Source organism: Nannobrachium achirus (genome assembly GCF_963921795.1).
Source record: "Nannobrachium achirus genome assembly, chromosome: 6".
NCBI classification, from domain to species: domain Eukaryota; kingdom Metazoa; phylum Chordata; class Actinopteri; order Myctophiformes; family Myctophidae; genus Nannobrachium; species Nannobrachium achirus.
In genome coordinates this window covers 24,303,128-24,326,778 of record NC_137815.1, presented here as the reverse complement: position 1 = coordinate 24,326,778, position 23,651 = coordinate 24,303,128, and the positions used below count along the sequence as shown (strand labels likewise).

The 23,651-nt window shown below is 44.2% G+C and overlaps 1 protein-coding gene across 1 annotated transcript in view; it reads right to left on the bottom strand.

The window, feature by feature from the left end:
• Window positions 1-23,651, bottom strand: part of LOC308287864 (transmembrane protein 198-like) — a 35,832-nt gene that overhangs the window by 4,573 nt on the left and 7,608 nt on the right. Inside the window, exon 2 of the mRNA XM_080729179.1 lies at window positions 4,712-5,008. Within this exon, the coding sequence (XP_080585305.1) occupies window positions 4,712-4,883 (172 nt within the window). The 5' untranslated portion in view covers window positions 4,884-5,008. The remainder of the gene's footprint in view (window positions 1-4,711; window positions 5,009-23,651) is intronic.

Here is a 23,651-nt window from a genome sequence, read left to right as displayed (position 1 = left end):
TCACGGCTACGTTGAATCTCAAAGTTTCAAGGCAGAGCGGGACATTAACTTGAACAGCATTGAGTCGGCTGAAATGGACTTTGCAATGCTGCGCACGGCGACTAACTTTGTGGTGACTCTCCTGGATCAAGTCCACTTTTAGCATGCCTCTGTCGCTTTAACAGAACGTCACTTTCACATTCCTGATGTGCAGAAGTGCCCGGGACGACACCAGACAACTGGAAGGAAACCTCCTTCCAGTCAAACCTTTGACATTTGGTCACATTTGTCCCAAGAAGTCCTAGAGCAGTGGTTCTCAACCTGTGGGTCGGGAGCCCCAGAGGGGTCCCCAAATTATTTTGGGGGGTCCCCAGATGTTTAGCGTTGCGAGGCATTGTGAGCATGTAGATCTGCTATTTTCACAAAGGAAAATAAAATATCGAGTCAAACTAAATGTAATGCCAACTCCTAAAATTGTGCTTGTGCAGGGTGGGGGTCCCCAATTCAAATATGATTATTTTTGGGGTCACAGCCTGAAAAGGTTGAGAACCACTGTCCTAGAGTGTGTTGATGGGTGGGAATCAGTTATTATTTATTTCCAAATTCTGCAGTCACTCAGAGAGCACCAGAGAGCTGCTCCCATGATGATGGACCTCAGATAACCTATAGCCCCTCCACTAAGCCCCCCACCCACTGAGGTAACGGTCCCAGCATGGCAGACCCTGCCGGGCTGGGCTTCAACCACTTCTATCCGGAGGAGTGGGGTCAGAGAGCTCCAGACTTCCCTTTCCAGAGCAACGTTAGCCACTTCCTCCTGGGGGATCCCGAGGCGTTCCCAGGCCAGTGTGGAGATGTAATCCCTCCACAGGGACGTGCTGGCCATTGGGAAAAGCGGGACAACCTCCGAACGGCCGGTTCATTCCCGGCCGGTCCAGGCCGGCCATTAGGAAACAATTTAAAATAAAATGTCGGCCTTCGTTCCATTTTGGGGTCTGGGCGGCAAAAAATAAAAAATCGTCACTGTCGGGCAGAAACCTCGTATCTCCAAGTTTCAAATTTATACATTTTTTCACCAAGCAAAGCCCTGCTTCATCATACAAGGCCGTTGCACAAAAGTAGAGATCTACAAGCACACAACGCCTCGCGGTGCGAGGCGCTGTGTGCTTGTAGATCGGCTGTTTTCACTAGTTTAAATCATTTTTAAAATGATAAATACAAAACGAACGGTTTTGGACATACAAGGTTTCCACCGGACAACGACGAAATATAACTCATGTACAGTAATTGGCCCACTGGCTTGTCACTTGTCATGATCTGAAATGGCAAATCTTTGAGTAGCAGCAGCGCTATAGAGAGAGATCTCTCTCTATAGCGCGCAATGAGGGCCTCTCCAACTCTTTTTCCCAGGCTGAATCAGGGACCCAGCATGTCCCTGTCCCTCCATCTGGACCTTGGTCTGCCAGGGGGTCTCCTCCTAGTGGGACCTCCCTATAGGGAGACGCTCTGGAGGCATCTGTAGAGGGCGGCGTCATGCGAGAATGAATGTGAATTTGCCTGTTATGTGTTGAAGAAGAAGAAGACCAGTCACTGGCGCGTGATTGGAAATGACACCCGGGCTCCAGGGAAACCCCGCCCACCGAAGCTTTTGATTGGCTGAAGCGGAGCTAGGGAGCGCTCAATTGTAGTCGCTTGGGCAGGGCGTTTATCGTGGGCTTGCCCAGGCCTTACGGCCTGGGCATAAATATAACGATTGCATTCACCACGGCTTCGTAACTCGCGCGGCGCTCCGCCGGCCGCGCGGCCCTGGCCCGCTCTTCGCGGCCACTCGCGCCTGCGGCGCTCGGGGGCGAAGAGCAGGACCAAGGTCCGCTGGCCTTCGCGCCGCTTGCAGTGTCGTGGACAATCGAGCGGCTCCGTCTGGAGCCCGGGTGTCATTTCCAATCACGCGTCACTGGCCACAGCGCCTCAGAGCCAGAGAAATCAACAAGGAAGTGAATTGTTCTCCGTTGATGTTAACGCATAATGGATTTTTTACACCATCACCGCGGAAAATGTGTTTACAGTACACGGCCGCGCGACCCCTCATCAGCTTACAGTCATCAGACGAACGAACCGAACGAGCGCCGTATTGGCGGAGAGGTCTTGCGAATTGGGGCGAACGTGAACGTTCAAAGCGTGGGGAGAGTTAAGGGAGGGGCGCTGTTGTTCAGGCCAGGCCAGAACAGGCAAGGCACACTCACACACACGCACGCACGCACGCACACACGCACACACACACACACGCGCACAGACTCCACCGCTCAGTTCACACAAGTGTGATTTTTTACAACAAGGGTTCATATTTTAGATTGTAATTAAAGAATATAAAAGATGAGTGTTAAAATTATTTCATTTACTTCATTCTATTGTTTTAGAGATTCTTATTTCAGTGGTTGGGGGAATGCGTACAAGTGGCTAAATATGTAATTTTACACAGAATAAGCCCATTCCCAAGATACAACGCAACATTTCATGGTTGGATGTGACTTATGGGGGCTAGAAGTGTTAATGTAAATAGTAATAAAGAAACTGCTGGCTTATTGTGTCTAAAAAGACATATTTAGCCACTTGTACGCATGCCCCCATGCGTATGCAACAATAGAACAAAGCAAATGAAAACATTTTTAATACTCACTTTTTCTTTTCTCTAATTACAATCTAAAATATGAACCCTTTTTGTAAAAAAACAAAGTTGTCCTTTAACTGGTTCACTGTATCTGACTATTAAATGTGTGGTTGTTGCGTCAACGTGGGTCCACACATGTGAGTTTGGTTCAGAAACATCAACATTGAACGTTTCTGTGAACATAATCAATATAACTGCTAACCAAATGCAAGAAACGGGACTACTTAATGTAATGGGATCATTATGGTGAAAGTAAAAGCTACGTAATCTAAGCCCTGAAGTCCTGGAGAGTGGAGTCATCTGAGAGGGAAATCAATTGCATGTGTGTGTGTGTGCGCGCAGCCGCGCACATGTGCGTGCGTGCGATGTGATCACCATGAGCAAAACCATGAGTAAAACATGGAGAAAGGGATCCACTGGATCAAACGTCCTGATGTCTTTAATTACTCTATAAGCGGTTTTGTAACAGTCATAAAAGTGAGAAATGTCGCAACGAGATTATGACTGACAACCAATGTGTTCCTTTTCACTTTGCACGTTTTTGTGCATGATGATGCATGACCCAGTGTGGCTCAGGGTCGGACTGGGACATAAATTTGGCCCTGGCACCTTGGCACAATATTGTTGTTGGAACATATCATTTCATGACAACATTTGTTACTGATATTTCTTTGCAAAACCAATAAAATATTTACAAAAGAGAAAAGAAAGAAGAAAAATGGAGACATGTGTCATCAAACAATAGCAAAGATGTAAGAATGAAAATATGACACTCAAATGGGCTTGTCATCACGTGTCACGATATATCATGTTCTGTTCTTCTCTCACGTGAAGCACATTGTGAACCTTCATGCTTTCATGGTATATCACATAATATCATGATTCTTTAGCACTATCATCTCTGTGGGTGGAAACCTCATATGTCCAAAACTGTCACTTTTTAGGATTCAAATTCAAAAATAGGAGACAGTCTAGAGCAGGGGTCTTGAACAGGGGGTCCGGGACCCCTAGGGGGTCCTCAGAGTTACTACAGGGGGTCCTCCAAATCTTTGTGAAACTTTATTTTTTTCCCCTCCATTTCATATTAACCACTTGAACCCTAGTCAGAGCTTTGGTGTAGAGGGGGAAAAGAGCAGAGTACAGACTGAAACGTCAAGTTTATTAAGTATTTGCGGTTCAAGTGGTTAAATATCTGAAAACACAAATTGACATAAACCCAAAATACACTGATGATTGTGCTGTCAAACAATGAAACTATATGGAATCTATGAACAGGTTGTGGGGGTCCCTGCTTCATCTCTCTCTCAACTAAGGGGTTCTTGGCTGAAAACGTTGAAGACCCCTGGTCTAGAGACAATCTGGAGAAAGTCTTTTTTTTTCACTCTCTACCAAAATCTCTTAATAGCCGATGTAGATCTGCTATTTTTTGGCAAATGTTCCGCCCAAGGATAATGGATGTCGGGGATATCTTGATTATCGCGATAATATCGTAAATCTCCATTTCTTTGGTCACAATAATGGTGAGGTGAAATGTCCATATCGTCCCATCCCTTGACACGGGACGGTCCCTCAGGGGCGTCAATTGGGTATGGCAGGGGTATGCAGCTGCCATACCATGGGTTCAGGGGGGAAAATAAAAGTTACTTTTAAATATAAATCCATGAATGTCTCTTATGTCTATTTTTGCTGGTTATTATGTTGTTAAATTACAGTAAAATAACTACAAATGCAAAATTTTACAAAATGGTCACTTTAACAAGGTATTATAATTATATTCTCCAGACTTGTATTCTCCCAAACTTGATAGAATGGTATATTCCCAGGTTCCGCAGGTCAGCTGCACAGGTGCAATGCATTATTGTTCCAGGCTGCCATATCCAGCCCAAGAAACCGTAGAAACGGGGGAAAAATGTAATGTACTTCTTAAAATAAATGTATCATGCCTGTTGCTAAGGTATGGCAACATGACTGGTGTCTTGCACGCGCGCGAAGGCGCGCGTGCAAGACACCAGTCATGTTGCCATACCTTAGCTTTTTCTGAACTGACGCCACTGCGGTCCCTCTTACCGAAGAAGCAGTAGATGATGCCGAACAGGCAGCACATGGAGCAGATGACCGCCGGGATGACCTCGTACTTCCTCTCGATCTCCAGGGAGCAGACGTCCACCTGCTCGGCCCCCAGGCCTGTCCCTGCTGTCCCCGCCGGCCCCTCGGAGCCCAGCCCCAAAGGGTCTGCCATTCTGGGAGCCTCACGTCACAGGGTGGGTGGGGGGGCTTTAGTGGAGAGGCTTTAGTGGAGGGTTATCTGAGGTTATCCATCATCATCATCAGAGGAGGAACAGCTCTCTGGTGGTGGTGGTGTGACTGCAAGAAATATAAAAGAAATAGAATATAATAAGTTAAATAAGTAGTTCTCAAACCTTTTCGTACAGATCTGCTACTTTCGATGCTTTTGTGTGATGAAGTAGGAGTGCTAATAAAATAATAAAAAATAAATAAAGAAACTTGAAATATGGAGATAAGAGGTTTCTTTTTTTATGAATCTTTTGATGACTTTTTGACACACTTTTTCTCGACAAGAAAAATGTCAATAGACAACAAATGAAACCAAATACAGCATATTTATATAAAAGGATACAATACAATACATTGAATACAACAAACACAACACAAAACAAAAACACTGCCATACAGACCCGGGTATCAAGCCATTCTGCCCGACAACAACCATATTTTATGTCATCATCATAAACCTGATCATACAGACATACTGTACATGTCCCAGCCTCTATGTAACAAACACTCCCTCTATATGCAATACAATGAGAACGAACGTACAGCAAAGAAATAAAGGGCGTGCGATCGGATTTCATTCAAAGCAGAATGAAAAACACGCCACTAACCCCCCCCCCCCCCCCCCCCACACACACCCCTCGCCACAGATGCACTTTCCCCCGTCACCCATCCACCCTCCCCTCCCCTCCCCTCCTCACCCTCTCCTCCCCAGAGCTCTCTGCTCCGCGAGGATAGAAGTGTGAAATCTGCAGACCAACTGTGACTTCTCTCTCTCTCTGGGTTTGACCCTCTGCTATGCAGCCATGTGGCTGGCGGCTGTCATATTTCATCGTCGCCTCTTGGGAAAAAGGTGGATGTTTTGGTCTTTCAAATACTGGGTAGGACACATAAGTTACGGATGACTTTGATGGCTTTACTTAACTACGGCCTCTATTCTATGACTGTAATTTCACAGTGTAAAATACCAGTCAGCAGGTGCCCGTGTGTGTGTGTGAATGTTATAAAGCCCTGAGGTTGTGCACCAGTGTCGGGTGGGGGGCACTGAAAATAGCAGATCTACAAACTCAACAATGGTGTCACAGATCTTGTCTATGTTGGATTCGTGTTTTTAGTTAACTTGACCTTTCGCTCTGTACTTGGTCTGCTCTTTTTTACCTCTTGACCAAACCTATTTGCCGAAAATAGCTGATCTACAAGCTCCCAACGCCTCACGCTGCGAGGCGTTGAGAGCCTGTAGATCTGCTATTTCTGGCTATAGTTCTCCTCAGAATAGGGATGCGAGGGTTCAAGTTGTTAATTTAGAAGAATGATCCCATCACAAAGATTTGGCAGCCCCCCTTTAGTAACTCTTGAGGACCTCCTAGGGGTCCCGGACCCCCTGTTGAAGACCCAGGGGTTAAAGCCAAAAGAAATCCCAAGACTGACATTTTTTTTCAGACCATGTCCCCATATGTGATTTTTGAGACATGGCACACACAGCGCACACCAATATTTGGGCTGTTTCCCTGAAGTTCTGAACTGCCTTCACTGAATGTGTGTGTGCCAAGTGAAAATCCCAGTTGTCCGGTGTCCCAGTTGGGCGAACAGACTGTAATTATTGTCCACGACATTGCAAGCGGCGCGAAGGCCAGCGGACCTTGGTCCTGCTCTTCGCACCCGAGCGCGTTTATCGCTGCACGATAAACGCATGAATGGGATGAAGATCGCTTGCTTTACAGTCTGTTCGCCCAACTGGGACACCGGACAACTGGGACTAGCCCTGTGCCAATCCATGCTTCATTTCATAGAAGTATCTTCTGAAGTTCTGTTGTATTCTATTGCTAGTCTGGCCCATTCAAATACTCATCTTGAAATTATAACTACTTTTTAGTTTGGAGATCACTTGACTAGCGTTTTGACGACTTTGTCATTCACGCCACGGCCATTGCTACACCTCCGCCTTATTTTTGCGGATCTGCACTGTTCTCAGAAATAGCCCTTATGAAATCGTCGAGACTGAAATCAGTCCCCAGGACTGAGAACGTTAACCCCTGTGAAGACCCCTGTTCTATAGTAAGTCTTCTAAGGCAGTGGTTCTCAACCTTTTCAGGCTGCGACCCCCCAAAGACCCCCCAAATAATCATATTTTAACTCACTGGGGACCCCCCAACCCTACGAGCACTAAGAGTTGAGGAGTTACATTTTGTATAACACGGTTCTATTGTGAAAATAGCAGATCTACATGCTCACAACGCCTCGCGTTGCGAGGCGTTGTGAGCATGTAGATCGGCTATTTTCACAATTTCTGCCTCTAATATATGACAATTTGGCCAATGTTTAATTTGTCATTTTAGAAGTATTGAAAAGTCCTTAAATTCTCACTTTAGAAATGTGCGGATACCCTCTATACACTTAAACTGTATGTTAGTGTGTTTACTGTTGGGTGAGAAAACAATGTTTCACATTAAGCTTATCATCTGGGGACCCTTCAAAATAATTTGGGGACCCCCCTGGGGGTCCCGACCCACAGGTTGAGAACCACTGTTCTAAGGTGGGAGCAGGTTTTCTCCAGACTGCTCATGGCCTGGCAGCCAGACCTGCACAATGATCTCACCCCGTTCAGATCCCATTACAGCAGAGTCACGTTTTAAACCCTGGGAGAAGAGAGAGAAAAACAGCCAGGCAGCTCCCTCCCTCCCTGTGTTGCCAGGTCTGCTTATAATACGCTTTTCTGTTAAGTTGCTGCTTATTTGGGCTTGCTTTCTAAATGTCATTTAAAGATTCTCACACATTTTCAAGGATCCCCAGATTAATATGTATCGTCTTGTATATGTATTATTTTGTGCCAGGGACCTCCATACCAGATTTGTTTTGTTAAAATGTTTCAAATTCGTTTTGTGTGAAGATATGCTTTTTGAAAATAACAGATCTCTCAAGTTCAGTAGATCTGCTATTTACAAATAAACAGCCAATGCACATAATCGCTTATTTTAGTTTCATAGACCTAGTTTCTTGTTTCTCTCGCAGAATCTGGCAACATGGCTCCTTCCCTCCCTTCCTGTTCTCTCCATCTGCTGGCCCAACCCCCTTTTCTCTGGCTCCTCCCTCTCCCTGTTTAACTGAAACCTTCAGTCCTTCACCTTAAATCCACCCCTGGCTTTACCTGAACCCTTCAGTCCTTCACCTTAAATCCACCCCTGGCTTTCCTCTCCCATGTGGCTCCTTCACTTTAAGGGCTTTTCTTTTTAACGTCTCTTCTCTCAGACACACAGATCCTGACCCCGGTTAGGATGATGACTTTACATGGAAAACATTACCAGAGCCTGTTGGAAAGTCATTCAGTTCTCTCTCTTTACCAGACACGCTCCATGTTCAGTGCTTGTGCCTCATTTGTTTAGTTTAGTTTTTTTTTTTTACGTATTTTTGTTGAAAAGATGCAGACAAAACTGAACTTAAGAGCAAAGATGATTATGGAAAGTTCAGGAGGGTTGTGACAAATACTCCAGTTCAAAATAGCGCATATTTTATCATAAAATAAATGAGTAAATAATGAAGTTTAAATCAAATGTTCTGTGGAGATAATGCTAATGTATATGGTTGCTGTCGGGCAGAAACCTTGTATCTCCGTAATTCTAACTTTTTGTGTTTTTTGTAAATTAACGACCCTACTTGATCACACTAGTGTCACGCAAAAGCATCAAAAGTAGCAGATCTACAAGCTCGAAACGCGGCGCAAAGCGACACGTTTCGTGCTTGTAGATCTGCTACTTTTGTTATTTTTTTGGAAATTTCGAATCCTGAAAAGACATGTGAGGAAACTACTTAATTGACACAAAATCAAACCAATCATTTGTGATTTAAACCAGCAACACTTTTCAAGTAAAGGGGGATTACATTTGTGCAAGGTTTTGTTGAACATCGCTATAGGCATATACCAAAAACCTAAGTGGAAGAAATAGCCTAAAAGTATATAGACAAAACCTAAATGTAGCTGAAAACATAAGCAACCCAACAATAAAGACTATAATCTTCATATCAGCTCCAGCCAAGTCAAAACGAGGAGGAGTTGATCTCTCCAGCAGCACCAGGGACCGTTACAACACTGTCTCTTTAAGGTTTGTGTTTTCTTCTGTTGTGGTGATGGACACACTCTCTCACACGCACACGCACACGCACACACACACACACACACACACACACACACACACACACCACACACACACCAACCCTAAAGCCTGCTTTATAGGCTAGTAAAGGCTACTCATCGCACATCGAAAACAACCGATCTACAAGCTCAGAACGTGTCACTTCTCAACGCGCTGTGAGCTTGTACATCGGCTATTTGCAATTCAAAGAGTGTTTGAAAACACAACCAACGACAAAAAACTCCCTTCTACCACTTTTTCTAGTCACATGTTCAAATACTGGATTCTGATTGGCTAAATTCCGGAGGTTATGACAAAACAACTGCCGCAAAGTTGTATGAGGACTTGTCCGAGATCAATGCACCTCAGTGTACATCCGGGGACTTCAGGAGGTAGTCGGAACACCTTTCCCCCAACCAACAAATGACGGTGGCAACGGTCCTATGTTTACTAACGTGCATGCTATAGTCGCCGATTTATTTGGATCCAATGGAATCCGCCAACTTTAAAGCCCCTTTTCTCTGAACCTATGCCTTTCTGGAAGCGAACAGCCTCTATTTACGGCCGGAACGGTACTTCTAACTGACGTTAGCTTAGCTGTAAGCTAGAAGCATGGATTAGTATGGAGTTGGCGCCATCTGTTGGTGAGTAGAAGATGTTGTTTGTGGAACTATCTGCTGTCTCGCGGAAGTTTTATAGGCAATAATGATTGTAACTTAAGATCCTTGCAAGTTACAACTATGTGTTTTCTTTCATGTATACGGGAAAAAGTGGTAGAAAAGCTATTTACCACTCGGGGTCGGACATTATGCTCTCATAATGTCCTGAGTGAGGGTGTTATCGGACTCGGCTGCGCCTCGTCCGATAACACCCTCACTGCGGACATTATGAGAGCATAATGTCCTCTCACTCGGGGTAAATTGCTTACATGACTACCGGGAGAAATTGCGGACACAGCAGCGAGATTTTCGAATTGTTGTGATAAAAGAAGGTACGACCAACCTAAAGGACTACAAATGATTGTTTCCTGCATCTGTACAGAGTGGACCTCTGATACATAGACCTACTGCACATATAAACACAAATGGGAGTATGGCGATATTTCAACGTCAAATTTGTTCGACGTCCCATTTGTTCGATGCTGGTGAATGCTAACCTGGTGAAATGCTAACCTGCCGACGCTGGTGAATGTTAACCTGGTGAATGTTAATCTGGTGAATGCTACTATGCTTAAACCTAACCCAAGCACTAACCTCAGTGAAACTATGCCTAACCCTAACCCTAACCCTTAGTCGAACAAATCATACTAATGGGACATGAAATATCAAGATTTTAAACAAGTAACTCGCCCTAAAGGCGAGTGGCGACCGTCAGGTCAGAGCATCTAAATACGGCACAAACTCGGCCCAGTGTAGCCTGACAGCGTGTCGCGGGTTTGAGTCCCGACGGCCTTCGCTGCTTGTCACTCTCCATCTCTCTCCCCATTTGCTCAGCCTACTGTACTATCCCTATCTATAAAGGCACAAAAGCCAAAAAAGAAACAATAATAAAAAAGCTTTATACCCTTGCCAAATGCCAACATGTTTAACAATGTGACAGTTCACCCCCTCCAACTGTGCATACTTTCCTCTAAAATATTTTTTATTATGTTTTCTCATGCCAATAAAAGCTCCTTTGAATTGAGTAGAGAAGTATTGGCAGTGAAACACCTGGAAGATTGACATCACCTGGAAGAAGATAGACATCAGTTATTTGGTTCTTGTGCCTCAGGCGTAGATCAGCTGATAGAGACTCTGGGAGAGGAGAGAGAGAGAGTTGTTTAGCCCCAGGGGCGAGCACCTCTCTGACCCAATTACACCCACTGTGTGTGTGTGTGTGTGTGTGTGTGTGTGTGTGTGTGTGTGTGTGTGTGTGCGTGTGCGTGTGTGTGCGTGCGTGTGTGTGTGCGTGTGCATGTGCTGTGCGTGCTTGCGCGTGTGTGCCGTACCGACCCGCTTGGTTGTTGGGTGAGTGGGGGAAAAAAGTTTCCCCAGGGGAATTAGGGAACATTTCTGACCCAATTTGGTTTGGCTGTTGGTTACCGTTTGTTTAGTCAGTGCCTCTCTGAAAGCTCTGTGTTTTTTTAAGGTCCCAATGCTTAATGTTTTATGTGAAGCACTTTGATTTAATGCCCCAGTGTTGAAATAATGTGCCATAGCTTCACATAAATGAGCCTTGCCGTTTTCATCATACACTCCTAATAATGACTAAACTCCTGGCCATCATGGACAATCCCTGTCATCCCTTACACAATCTGGCTAGCCATCGGCAAGGAAAAGTTTGGTCGCTGCAGAAGTCTGTAATCCCTTACATGACACTGTGGCAGAGAAGCTCCTTCAGCAACAGACTGTTACACCCAAGTTGCAAGAAGGAGCGCTACAGGAGATCTGTTCTGCCTGCAGCAATAAGACTGTACAACTCATCTGGTTGGCTTGATCAGGATGATTAGGATACGTGGGATGTGGGATGCAGGCCATATCAGACTCTTTAGTAGTGTTTGGTCTGGCGGGTTTTTTTTTTTGCGACCGTAGGGAGCAAGTTTTTACTATGAGAAACGGCACAGCTTGTCCGTGTCTGGACGTGTACACTTTTTTACGGTCTATGGGTTTGTCGCTCTGACATCATGCTCTGATGTCACTGTGATGTCAGGGGAACCACTCTTAGCAGTCTTTTTTGTTGATACGCCTGACACTGTGGTTCCCCTCATCACAGGTGACATCACAGTGATGTCAGATACTCAGAGCAGGGATCTCCATATATGGGCATAAACAGGTGACATCACAGTGATATCAGATACTCAGAGCAGGTATCTCCATATATGGGCATAAAAGGGATTCTGTTAGGGATCTCCATATATGTCTATCGATTATTGAATTATCGATTATTGAGTAAATGAGTAGCCTGCCTTAGCCAGACTATATACTAATGCAGCTAACTGACTGCAGAATCATCCCCTCCTTGTTTTAACATGGGTGGATGGTCTATCTGAGCTAGGCTAGTAAATGAGTATGATATACTGTATGTCTTATATGAGTCTAGAAACCCCACTGTGTACTGTGTAGTTATGAAGCAGCAGGCTCATACGGCAAGATCAAGTACATTAGCTATTCCCCTGTAGGCAATCAGTGACCCAGACAGCAAGACGACAAGTTATAAGGTGTTATGAACGCAAGGAGAATGTTTCTCGTATCAGGCGTCAGTATTCTGCCTAGGGCAGTGACTACGGCCTCGGCATATAGCAGTGGGCCTTCCATTCTCAGTCGATAAGAATGGAACACATGTTCATGCAGTGGTTGGTCAGGGCTAGTGTCACCGCTTCCAGTCACTGAGCGTTGAGCAGCACATTTCATAGTCAGGCAGAATTGACCTTCCATACTCAAGTGCTGAGAGAACGCATCTTTTGGTCAGACAGAAGGAATGTCAGTCCTCAGAATTATCTTAACAATGTGTATGTATCCTTGCAGTATCTGTATTTAATCTGTCTCAACATCCAGATCGTTGTCAGACTCCTGTTGCCTTCCGAGACAACTGGACCCTGTACATCTTTCCTTCTTACATCTCTTCTTCCTTTCTTCTTTCTATTCTGTTATTTCTCTATTTGTCTCTTATTTTCTCATTATTATATTACATAGGAATTATTGTCATCTGTGTATTGAATAAATCTGTTATAGACAGTGTCAGTGTCTAAATCTTCATTGTCTCACAGAGGAAATGTTCAATTTCCACAAGTGTTTAAGTGGTTAACTGTCAGAAACATTAACATGAATCCAACACTATCTATGAAAAATATTTATGAAGTGGGGGTCCCTGCTTCATCTCTCTCTCTCTCTCTCTCTCTCTCTCTTTCTCTCTCTCTCTCTCTCTCTCAGCTAAGGGGTCCTCGGCTAGAAAAACATTGAAGAGCCCTGGTCTATACAATGACTTGAATAAAGGTTTTAGAACTACATTACAGTAGCTATCGTCACTACACCATTATTTATGGCTCCAAAACCCCAAAGGCAATCATACAGTATCTGTTTGAGTTTCACTTCCCTGTTTAAGTTGGTGTCCTGCTGTCAATATGGTGTAGAGAGGAATGTAAATAACTTTACTCCAAGTAGCTTTTCTTGTTCAAGAAAATAAAAGTTTGGGTTTGACAATAAAACTGTCGACATAGATTGCTGTAATTAAGCACCGACTAAATGTAGTGTGACTGATAGCCTATGTTTGTCAGCAGGGCTGTCTGTCAGTCAGTCAGTCAGTCAGTCAGTCAGCCAGCCAGTCAGCCAGCCAGCCAGTCAACCAGCCAACCAATCAGCCAGCCTGTCCGCCAACCAGTCAGCCAGCCAGTGACTATATTAGCCGGTCAGATTATTGGGTTCGGTTGGTTACACATTAAAAGACAAACACACAGTTGTTGACAAAAACAGTAGACCAGTCAATCTCTTAATCTCTTTCACACGGCTACAGTTTGCCTTTAACAAACAATCTCCAGTCTAGAGAACAACCGAGTTGACCATAATATACTCTCTCTCCGTTTCTCTCAATTACTCTGTAATTGAGTGTAGTCGTGGCGAACAGAGGAGCTGTTTGAATAGCTGTGGGGGTTGGGGGTGGTGGGTCATTAGCATAACTCATAGTTTACATTCTGGTAGTAACTTAATGGTCAGTAGATCTGTAACCACATTGACCTCCGGTGTGTCCCTATTTTTGGAAACATGTTCTTCCACACGCTGTCGCATCACCGCCACAAATTGTGGAGCTTGTAGATCTGCTATTTCCGCTGTCTGTCATACGAGGAAGTAGGTATAATCTTCTGTGTCGGGTGGAAACCTCATATGTCTCTACGTTACTTTGTTCAGGATTCAAAGGAGGGGGAAAATAGCAAAAGTAACAGATCTAAAAGCTCGAAAGGCGTCTCGCTTTTGTGTGACGCTTTAGTATGAAGTATAGCGTCGTTGTCGGGTGAAAACCATTCGTTTTGCATTTATCATTTTAAAAATGATTTAAACTAGTGAAAACAGCCGATCTACAAGCACACAACGCCTCGCACCGTGAGGCGTTGTGTGCTTGTAGATCTGCTGCTTTCACTACTTTTGTGCGACGGCCTTGTATGATGAAGCAGGGCTTTGCTTCCCGAAAAAAGGTTTACATTTGAAACATGGAGATACGAGGTTTCTGCCCGACAACGACGATAGGAGCGTTCATTTTCCAAAAAAAAGTAACTTAGAATATGGAGATGAGAGGTTTCAACGATATAGGACTTACATTAGGGTGACCGTAAGTTTCCGAAACCAAAACATTTCCAGGCTAGAGTTACAGTATAGTTTCCTGAACTCTGTATGCATACATGCACACATCTCTCTCCGGTTGTCTAGGTGCTTCCATGGTTGCTCTCCTTCGATTTAAGTCACAATGGTGTCCAGTGTCTGGGAAGCCTTGGAACTCTGGGAGTCCGTGCTTCACGTGGGAGAATGGAGCCATTATGGGGGCACAACAAAGACCCTGAGGCCCCGCGGTGACCTCCGCTGGCACCCAGAGTAGACCAGCATGCTGAGGAGAAGAGGGGACACAGACCAAGCTAAAGATGGCGGAGAGCGAGAGCAGCACCAAGGAGATGGGTTGGTTCTCGAGTGTTTGCTTTTGAGATACAGTAGGGTGCCAAGTATTTGCTTTTGAGAGGAGGGGCTGGTGAGAGATGGAGGGGGGGGGGTCTTATAAGAAGCAGAAACCTCTTAAATCCATGTTTCAACTTTTAGTGTTTTTTTTTCGTCATAAATTAACGTCCTTGATCATACTACAGCGCCACACAAAAGTAGCAGATCTACAAGCTCGAAGTGTGGCGTGAAGTGATGTGGCATGAAGCTTGTAGATCTGCTCCCACTGAGCACACACACACACAAACACACACACACACACACACACACACACACACACACACACACACACACACACACACACACACACACACACACACACACACACACACACACACACACACACACACACACACACACACACACACACACACGTTCCAATAGAAAGTTTCACTCCAGCTCACGTTGCCACGGCAACTCTGTTACAATGCAGATATAAACAGAGACTTTGGCGACAGTTTTAAGTTCTAGGAAGTGAAAACGAAGCTAGATAGTTTTTTTTGTTAAGTTAGTTCACAACGTTATTGTGTGTAGAAGACAGTTTAACTCATTAAAACCAGGAATGCAGCTGTGTCATTTTAGATTTTAGCTATACAGTAGGCTATATAGCCACATGAGTTTTTCTGAAAACTCTTCAGATTTAGAACAGATTAGAACAGTGGTTCTCAAAAACAGCAGATCTATACAAGCCCACACATATATGTGAACATATTGGGGGGTCCTTGACATTGAAAGGTTTGAGAACCATTGGTGTTCTCAACCTTTTCAGGCCGCGACCCCCAAATAATCATATTTGAACTGGGAACCCCCCAAAATAATCATATTTGAACTGGGGACCCCCCCAAAATAACAAGCACAGTTGAGGCATTACATTTTGTTTAACTTTGTTCCACAGAAATTGTGAAAATAGCCGATCTACAAGCTCACATCCCTCGCAACGCAAAGCCTGTAGATCAGTTTTTGCCTTTTTCTTCTATTATTTGACAGTTTAGCCAATGTTTGACCAGTTCTTATAGTATAGTTTGTTGATTACATTTGACACAGTAATGGTCTTAATGTTGTTTAGTTTTTTAGGTATTAAAAAGGTCTTAAAGGTCCTTAAATTGTCACTTCACTGTCAGCTGCATGGGGACCCCCTCGAAATCTTGTGGGGACCCCCCTGGGGGGTCCTGACCCACAGGGGGAGAAGCACTAATGTAGAAGACAGTTTAAAGAGTGTCTCTAGTGTAGAGGTCAGTTAAAAGGTCTCTCTGCTGAACAAACACATTGCAGGAGGCTGAGACCAGCAGCAACAGCTGTGATGACGATGACCTCAATGACCTCAAGACTCAACTGTTGGGGAACAGCAGCACCGGACCGACCCACCGACCACATGCACGTTCCACACATAGCTGATCTGGGTGTGTGTATGTGTGTGTGTGTTTAATCATGGGGAGAGGTGTAGGGCTGTCACGATTATGACATTTTACATGACGATAATTTGTCACTCAAATAATTGCGATTAACGATTTAATTGTGTTTTTGTCATTGACAATTACATTTCTGTTTGGCTTTTAGGCTTTTAAGTTGCACATGGTAGATATGACACATAACCTAAACATACAAAGAAATCACTGACATATTTGACAACTTTATACTTAAAAAAGGACATTGATACTAGTGGAAATAGCCGATCTACAAGCTCACAACGGGAAAGGAGAGTTTTAGGGTTACAATTAGGAAAACATTCCGTTTGAGGTCAGTTAGGGTTAGAAGTACTTAGAATTGTGTGAGTGCGTGAATGTGTGTGCGTATGTGTGGGTGTGTCTATGGATTGTGCTGTCTTGAAGACCAGGGCCAGCTGAGAACCCAAAACATCTTGCAATGTTTGTAGCCTGGTGGTCTGAAGATGTCAGTCTGTCTGTCCGTCTGTCTCCCCTGCAGTGAATGATGCAGGCATAAATCAAGGCGCAGTGGCCTTGTGGTTAGAGGGTCCGCCCTGAGACTGGGAGGTCGGGAGTTCGATTCCCCAACTGTGTCATAACCAAAGGTTATAAAAATGGGACCAAATGCCTCCCTGCTTGGCACACAGCATCATGGGTTGGCTTTAGGGTCCCTGTGACATACGACTAGTGTCATGACCAGGAGGTGTACAGAACTCACACTAAGGAGATAGGCTCCTGCCCTGTGGGCATCATGGCTCGACAAGGCTTACTTACTTCATTTTATAAATCATGGCACCCTACAGACCCTGACCAATAGGTATTGACCACTTTCAGCCCTTCAACTCTGACCTATTTTGGGTTGGAAATAGTACAAAAAAAATCATATTTGCAAATAGCAGATCTACAAGGTCACAACGCTCACGCCATGTGGTGTGCTGTGAGCTCGTAGATCTAGCTATTCATGGGTTGCATTTGTAGTCCTAAACCGGCCATATTGAGGACCAACACAGGTGTTCAATTTGTCTGATTGGCATAGAACCAATGTTCTACGTTAATCAAAACACCTGCGTTGGTCTTGGTCCTCAAAATGGCTGGTGTAGAACTACAAATGCAACCCATGAATATTCACTATTCATGGTGCAACTTAGGGCTTTAACCTCTTAAACACCAGCATCTGTATTTTGGGGGAAAGCTTTAAGGAGAAAGTAGCAGATCTAGATTTTTCTTTTGGGGGGGAGGGTGGGAACTTTTTGCTTATTTCCACACAACTCCTCTAAGGTATAGGTTATGGTTAGGGTTATTTAGGGATTTAGGGTAGGTTGTGAGTTGAAGCTAGGGTTAGGGTTGTGTGTTAGAGCTGGAGCTAGGGTTAGGGTTGTGAGTTGGAGTTAGGGTTAGGGTTGTGTGTTAGAGCTTCAATTGTTCAATGTTGAAAATGGGTGGTTCTCCCCTTTAAGTACTACAGTACTAGTAGATGTACTTAGTTACTTTACTCTGATCCTCATCTCTGCTTCCTGCCTCACGTCACCAGGAACAGGAACAGGAAGCCCACATTCCGTACAGGAAGTGGAGCTCATCAGAGGAGAGCGGCTCACTGCGTTAAAAGTGGACCAAAAGCAGACACATGATCCACGATGTGAGGGATCCACTAGACAGGAGAACTGGATCTGACCAGATTATATCGTCAGGCAGAAAACTCCACATTCTAAGACTTATAATGTGGAGAAAAAACTTAGAATCTAAGTTCTCCGTTTTTTTGTAAATCAACAGCCCTATAGTTGGTGGTCATACCACAGCGTCACACGAAAGCATCAAAAGTAGCAGATCTACAAGCTCGAAACCTAATGTGTGTTTTGAGCTTGTAGATCTGCTACTTTTGCTGTTTTTTTATTTGAATCGTGAAAAGTATATGAGGTTTCCACCCGACAACAACGATATGCTATATAGAAAGCATAGAGAATTTTGGTGCTACAACTATTCATATTTCTAGGTAGAAAAGGTCAAAGACTGCTGACTATAGATGTCGGGAGTGTTATGTAAAATGTTCTCGGACACCTGTCAACCCGGGAACATGAATGAATGGCTGGTTTCAACACCTGTCAACCGGGGAACATGAATGAATGAACGCATATGTCTGGCTTCAACGGCATTCTGTTGTTGAGTTCATTTGACAGTAAAATGAAGGGTTTCATATGACCCCTGTAGGGAAACATTATGCAAATCCTCTACCACACAGACACAAAGAACACTCAACAGATAGCTGACACCGTGCGAGTTCACTATGTTAGAGTGAAACTCACATAATGGAGCACTCTTACACAATGGTCAACCTTTTATCAATGTGCGAATACAAAATCAGAACATACATAGCCCCCGCCTTCCAATCGTTTTTAGGGAAGGCCAATTAAAGAACGATTATCTTTTTGTTATGTCCACCGAAGGGCAGAGGGAGGGGAGGCTCTGCACTTTGGTGGACAGAACAAAAAGCGAATCGTTTTTTAATCAGCCTTCCCTATTCTCTATAATAAATATCATCGGCCACTGACTGAACAACCATAATCGGTCGATCACTGCCCCCATAAAGAGTCCATTTGGACCTCTTGTGGTCCCTGGACCCAACGTTGAGAAACAGTGGTCTAAATACGATTCTGAAGTAAGTACAGTTTTTTTGCACGGCAGCAATCTGCAACAGAACCAAAAACCGTGGCTATTATATAAGATGAGGACAAAATGTGGAACCAAATCTGTAATAATGACTATTATGAGTTATGACTAACATTTCTCCAAAGTTGTCCTATTTCCACCTCCCGTCTCATCTCTCCTGAGACCAGACCCTCAGGGCAGTGGGAGGAGGGGGAGGGGGAATTAAGGGTCACCCACATTCAGGTTATGGCATGAAAACTGGGAGCTGTACCTGGAGAGTAGGAAGAAGAGAAGAGAGAAAGAGAGGGCTAGAAACGCTATAACCAGAAGGCATCGACCCAAAACATGCTCGCCCCCATTTCTTAACGTGGACCAGTGTTTCTTGAATTCTTGAATTTGTTTTACTGTGAATCATAAGGTTAGGAACAAGTTCAGGTTTAGGCATCGTTTTAACTGAGGTTATTAGGAATAAGATTACGTTTAGAGTTTAGTTTTACTGAGGTTACGTTTAGGAAAACCAGGTGAATACTGACGGATTTGCCCGGGACGACTGTGTTTTGGTATTCCTAGAAACTACTCTCCTCCTGCTCATTCAGGATACTGCTGTTAGTCTTTAGAATCACTTTAAAGCTACTACAGTGTTACACAGTGATTCTCTACATTTTATTTTCCCTACCATATCATAGCTCCAGTGACCTTGTGGTTAGAGTGCCCTATACCCTGGGACTACCTAACACTTAACCTCGCCTACCAGGCTTTCTCCCGGGAGAGAGCCTGGTGTTCGTTCACAACAGACCGTTTGGTTTCCGCCTAAAGCGCGGAAACCACTAGAAGAAGCGGCGTCGCTTTGATTTGGTTCCCACCGTTTGTTTCCCCAATCCCTATTAAAATGCTCGAGTAGCCTAGTGTGGTCTTGCCGGTCGCTAAAAGTTGGACTAAAACATGCATATACCAAACAAATTTTTCAAAAGCAAAACTACTCCGCATCGAGGAGTTTATTAGGTAGGCCCTAAAAGTATGTCCTTGAGCGCAGGGGAATTATTTTGGGTTAAAACTGTTTCCGGTGGATAGTTCCGGCGAAATTGTAGTCCTTGAGTACTACAAAACATGACGTTTTGTGGTTTCCGCTCCAGACCGGTTACAAACCCGAAAAGTGAAGTGATCCCAGACTACCTAACACTGAGAGGTCGGGGTTCGATCCCCTGCTGGGTCATACCAAAGACTCAATGCGTGGCACTCAGCATCAAGTGTTGGATTGAGGGGACACACTAGTCATGTACTTGTACATGAAGCTGCCTCACACTTCAGAAACAGGAGATAGACTCCTGTCCTATCCAGGGACGTGCTGGCCATTGGGAAAAAAATTAAAAATGAAATGTCGGCCTTCGTTCCATTTTGGGGGCGCTAGGCGGACAATAAAGTAAATTGTCACTGTCAGGCAGAAACCTCGTATCTCCAAGTTTCAAATTAGATTTTTTTTTCCCGCAAAGCAAAGCCCTGCTTCTTCATACAAGGCCGTCGCACAAAAGTAGTGAAAACAGCAGATCTACAAGCACACAACGCCTCGCGGTGCGATGCGTTGTGTGCTTGTAGATCGGCTGTTTTCACTAGTTTAAATAATTTTTAAAATGATAAATACAAAACAAATGGTTTTGGAAATACAAGGTTTCCACCCGACAACGACGATATATAACTCATGTAATTGCCCCACTGGCTTGTCACTTGTCATGATCTGAAATGGCAAATCTTTGAGTAGCAGCAACGCTATAGAGAGAGATCTCTCTCTATAGCGCGCAATGAAGGCCTCTCCAACTCTTTTCCCCGGGCTGAATCAGGGGCCCAGCACGTCCCTGGTTCTATCTGTATAGGACAGGATGGCTCAGCTAAGGCTTACTTACTTATCATATCATAAATCTGAGAGTCTCTCAATTACTCATGCTTAACTATCAGTCATTTAGCAGGGGGTCCCCTGGAATCCTAAAAAGGACCCCTGGGGGTAGGGGAACGTAGGACCCCCACGTCCCTACAGCACTGGATTGTACATTGATTGTAGTACAATCTATGGCCAGTTGACAATTACGCAGTAAAATCTGGAGTGTCGATTCAACTGTGAAAGTGTGAAAATGGACCAAACCCTTAGAACTTACGTTTTATGGGCTTCCAAACCCCATACAACAAAACTTTTTTGAAGTGGCACAGAAGAACAAAGCCGAGAAGAGAACGCACAGCCCTTGACAGGTTCTTCAGTTACACTTTTTTGCATTATTTCTGACTCGTCCTTTGTCCCGTAAATCCCTCCAATGCATCATGGCTGCCTCTGAGTTTAGTCTAAACAATAAAAGCCTTTCAACTTCATGCTGCTTGTGGAAAAAGAGCTGCTTACAGAGAAAAACCTCAGGAAAAGAAAAGAAAAGAACAGACATACAATGAGAGATCTTTACCAGAGTCACATGTACTGTAGAATGGTATGTGCGCGCACGCAGCACGCGCACACGCACACGCACACGCACACACACACACATTTGTATTACTATACTTCCCCACATCAATATTGTAGGATATTTTAGGTCATTTTAAGTAAAAAATAGCTGATCTACAAGCTTACAACTTATGAGCCTATGATACTGACATTATACTGACTGCGATAGTGAGAAGATACTGACCATTCTACTGAACTTGTTACTGACATAATACTACCATGATACTGACATGATACTGACCATGATACTGACCATGATACTGACCATAATACTACCATGATACTGACATGATACTGACCATGATTGACATGATAATACTGACCATTATACTGACATGATACTGACCATGATACTGACCATAATACTACCATGATACTGACATGATGCTGACCATGATACAGACAATTATTCAGTTGGTATTCTCACCTAGGGTGTGCCGGGATGGCCAAAACACCACTGCACGCCCCGGCACACGAGAAATAGCTCAAGCTATACTAGTCATATTTAGCAGCAGTCATGTTATTATTTTCAGAGTGCTATTCTGGAGTTCAGTGTGGTGTGTGCTGGGGGTTTGGAGCTGTGTAGTGTGTAAGTACTGGGAGGGGCAGCTAGCCTCTCCTCTGCTCTATTAGGGTTTGTGGCAGGGTGGGGGGTGTACTGTACATGTTCTTGCTTTGGTGAGGGTGTGGTCCAGACAGTGCACACTCCTCTACCAATGCCTTCTAAATGAATAGTTCTCAAATGCTTTTTTTGTGTCAAGGACCAACATGATATGTATTTTGGCCACGGACCCTCATCTGAAAAGGTTTTGTGCCAGAGACAGTGGGGGCAGAAGCATCATGAATGGTACATGATGCATTTACTGTTATAGCATCTTTATCCAAGGCCCTTTCAGAGATTGTGCATTGCATTCACCCATTCACACACACCGGGCTCCCCCTGAGTTAATGTCGAGGAGTCCTTGAGCAAGACTCTGAACCCCTAGTTGCTCCCGGTGAGCAGGTTGGTGCCTTGCATGGTTGGTGCCAAGCACCATTAACGGTGAGGTGGTTGAGCTTGTGGATAACTACAAATTCCTCGGAGTACACCTGAATAGTTCACTGGACTGGTCGGACAATGCACAGGCGATTCACAGCAAGGGGAAAAGCAGGCTGTTCCTCCTCAGAAGACTGAGATCGTTTGGGGTGTGCAATAGGATGCTACAGATGTTCTATCAGTCTGTCATGGCAAGTGTCCTCTTTTTTGGTATAACATGTTGGGGTGGCAACAACAGAGCAGGTGACACGTTTAACCTAAACAGACTGGTGAAGAAAGCAGGCTCTGTCGTCGGGTCCTCTCTGCAGGGGGTGGAGGAAGTAACCAGTGTGCGCACAGCGAGGAAGCTGGATTCCATCTTGGAGAACTCCTCCCACCCCCTCCATCTAGAGATCACCAGTTACTGGAGTAAGAGAGGAAACGACCGCTTTACCTACCCAGGACGGAGATGTGAGAGATTAGGAAAATCTTTTGTACCGGCTGCCCTTAAGCTGTACAACGAGACACATAACGGTCGCTTGAAAAGGTCTCCCTTCCTAACTTAGACTGACGGAACCTTTGCTGTATTGACATTGACCTCTAAGGAACTATTGCTGTATTGACTTTGACCCAAAAGGACCGTCCAGGAAGAGTGCTCATGTGCGTCTTGCGGTGACACGCTTCCTAGTTTCTTCTTTTTTCGCACTGATTTTTTTTTTACTTTGCACTATTAGTTTGTGTTGGTAGTTTCTGAGTATTCTTGCTTTGTTTAACAATGACAGTGAGATACTTGTTTGCACTAGCTAGCATTGACTGCTATGGTCTTTTTTGCAAGACACTTTATGTATATATACTTATATATTATTCGCCCCCTCTATTGATGCACCTTCTCTTTATTGGTACTGTACTGCTCTTTTTTTTGTTCTCTTGTTTCTTTCCCTCTTATCTATTTTTTCTTACGTCTCTGTAACTTTGTAAATAACTGTATACTGCTGTGCTACTACTGGACAACTGAATTTCCCCCTTGGGATAATAAAGGTATCTATCTATCCTCTGCCATCATCAGTGTATGAATGTGTGTGTGAATGGGTGAATGTAATGCACAATCTATGTAAAGCGCCTTGGATAAAAGCGCTATAGAAATGCACCATTTAACTGGGTTTTTGTGGGGGGGTAAAAGGTCCCAGCTCTCCAGCTTTTAAATAAACTAAATAACATATATATTTTCATAGGTGGGTTGCTAATTTCTCAATCTGAGTTCCCAGAAGTTCTTTTTTTTTTTTTACCACACTCATTTCTAGCCTAGAAACCAGAAGAGACAACCATTTATCAGCTTACATTTTTTAGAGTGT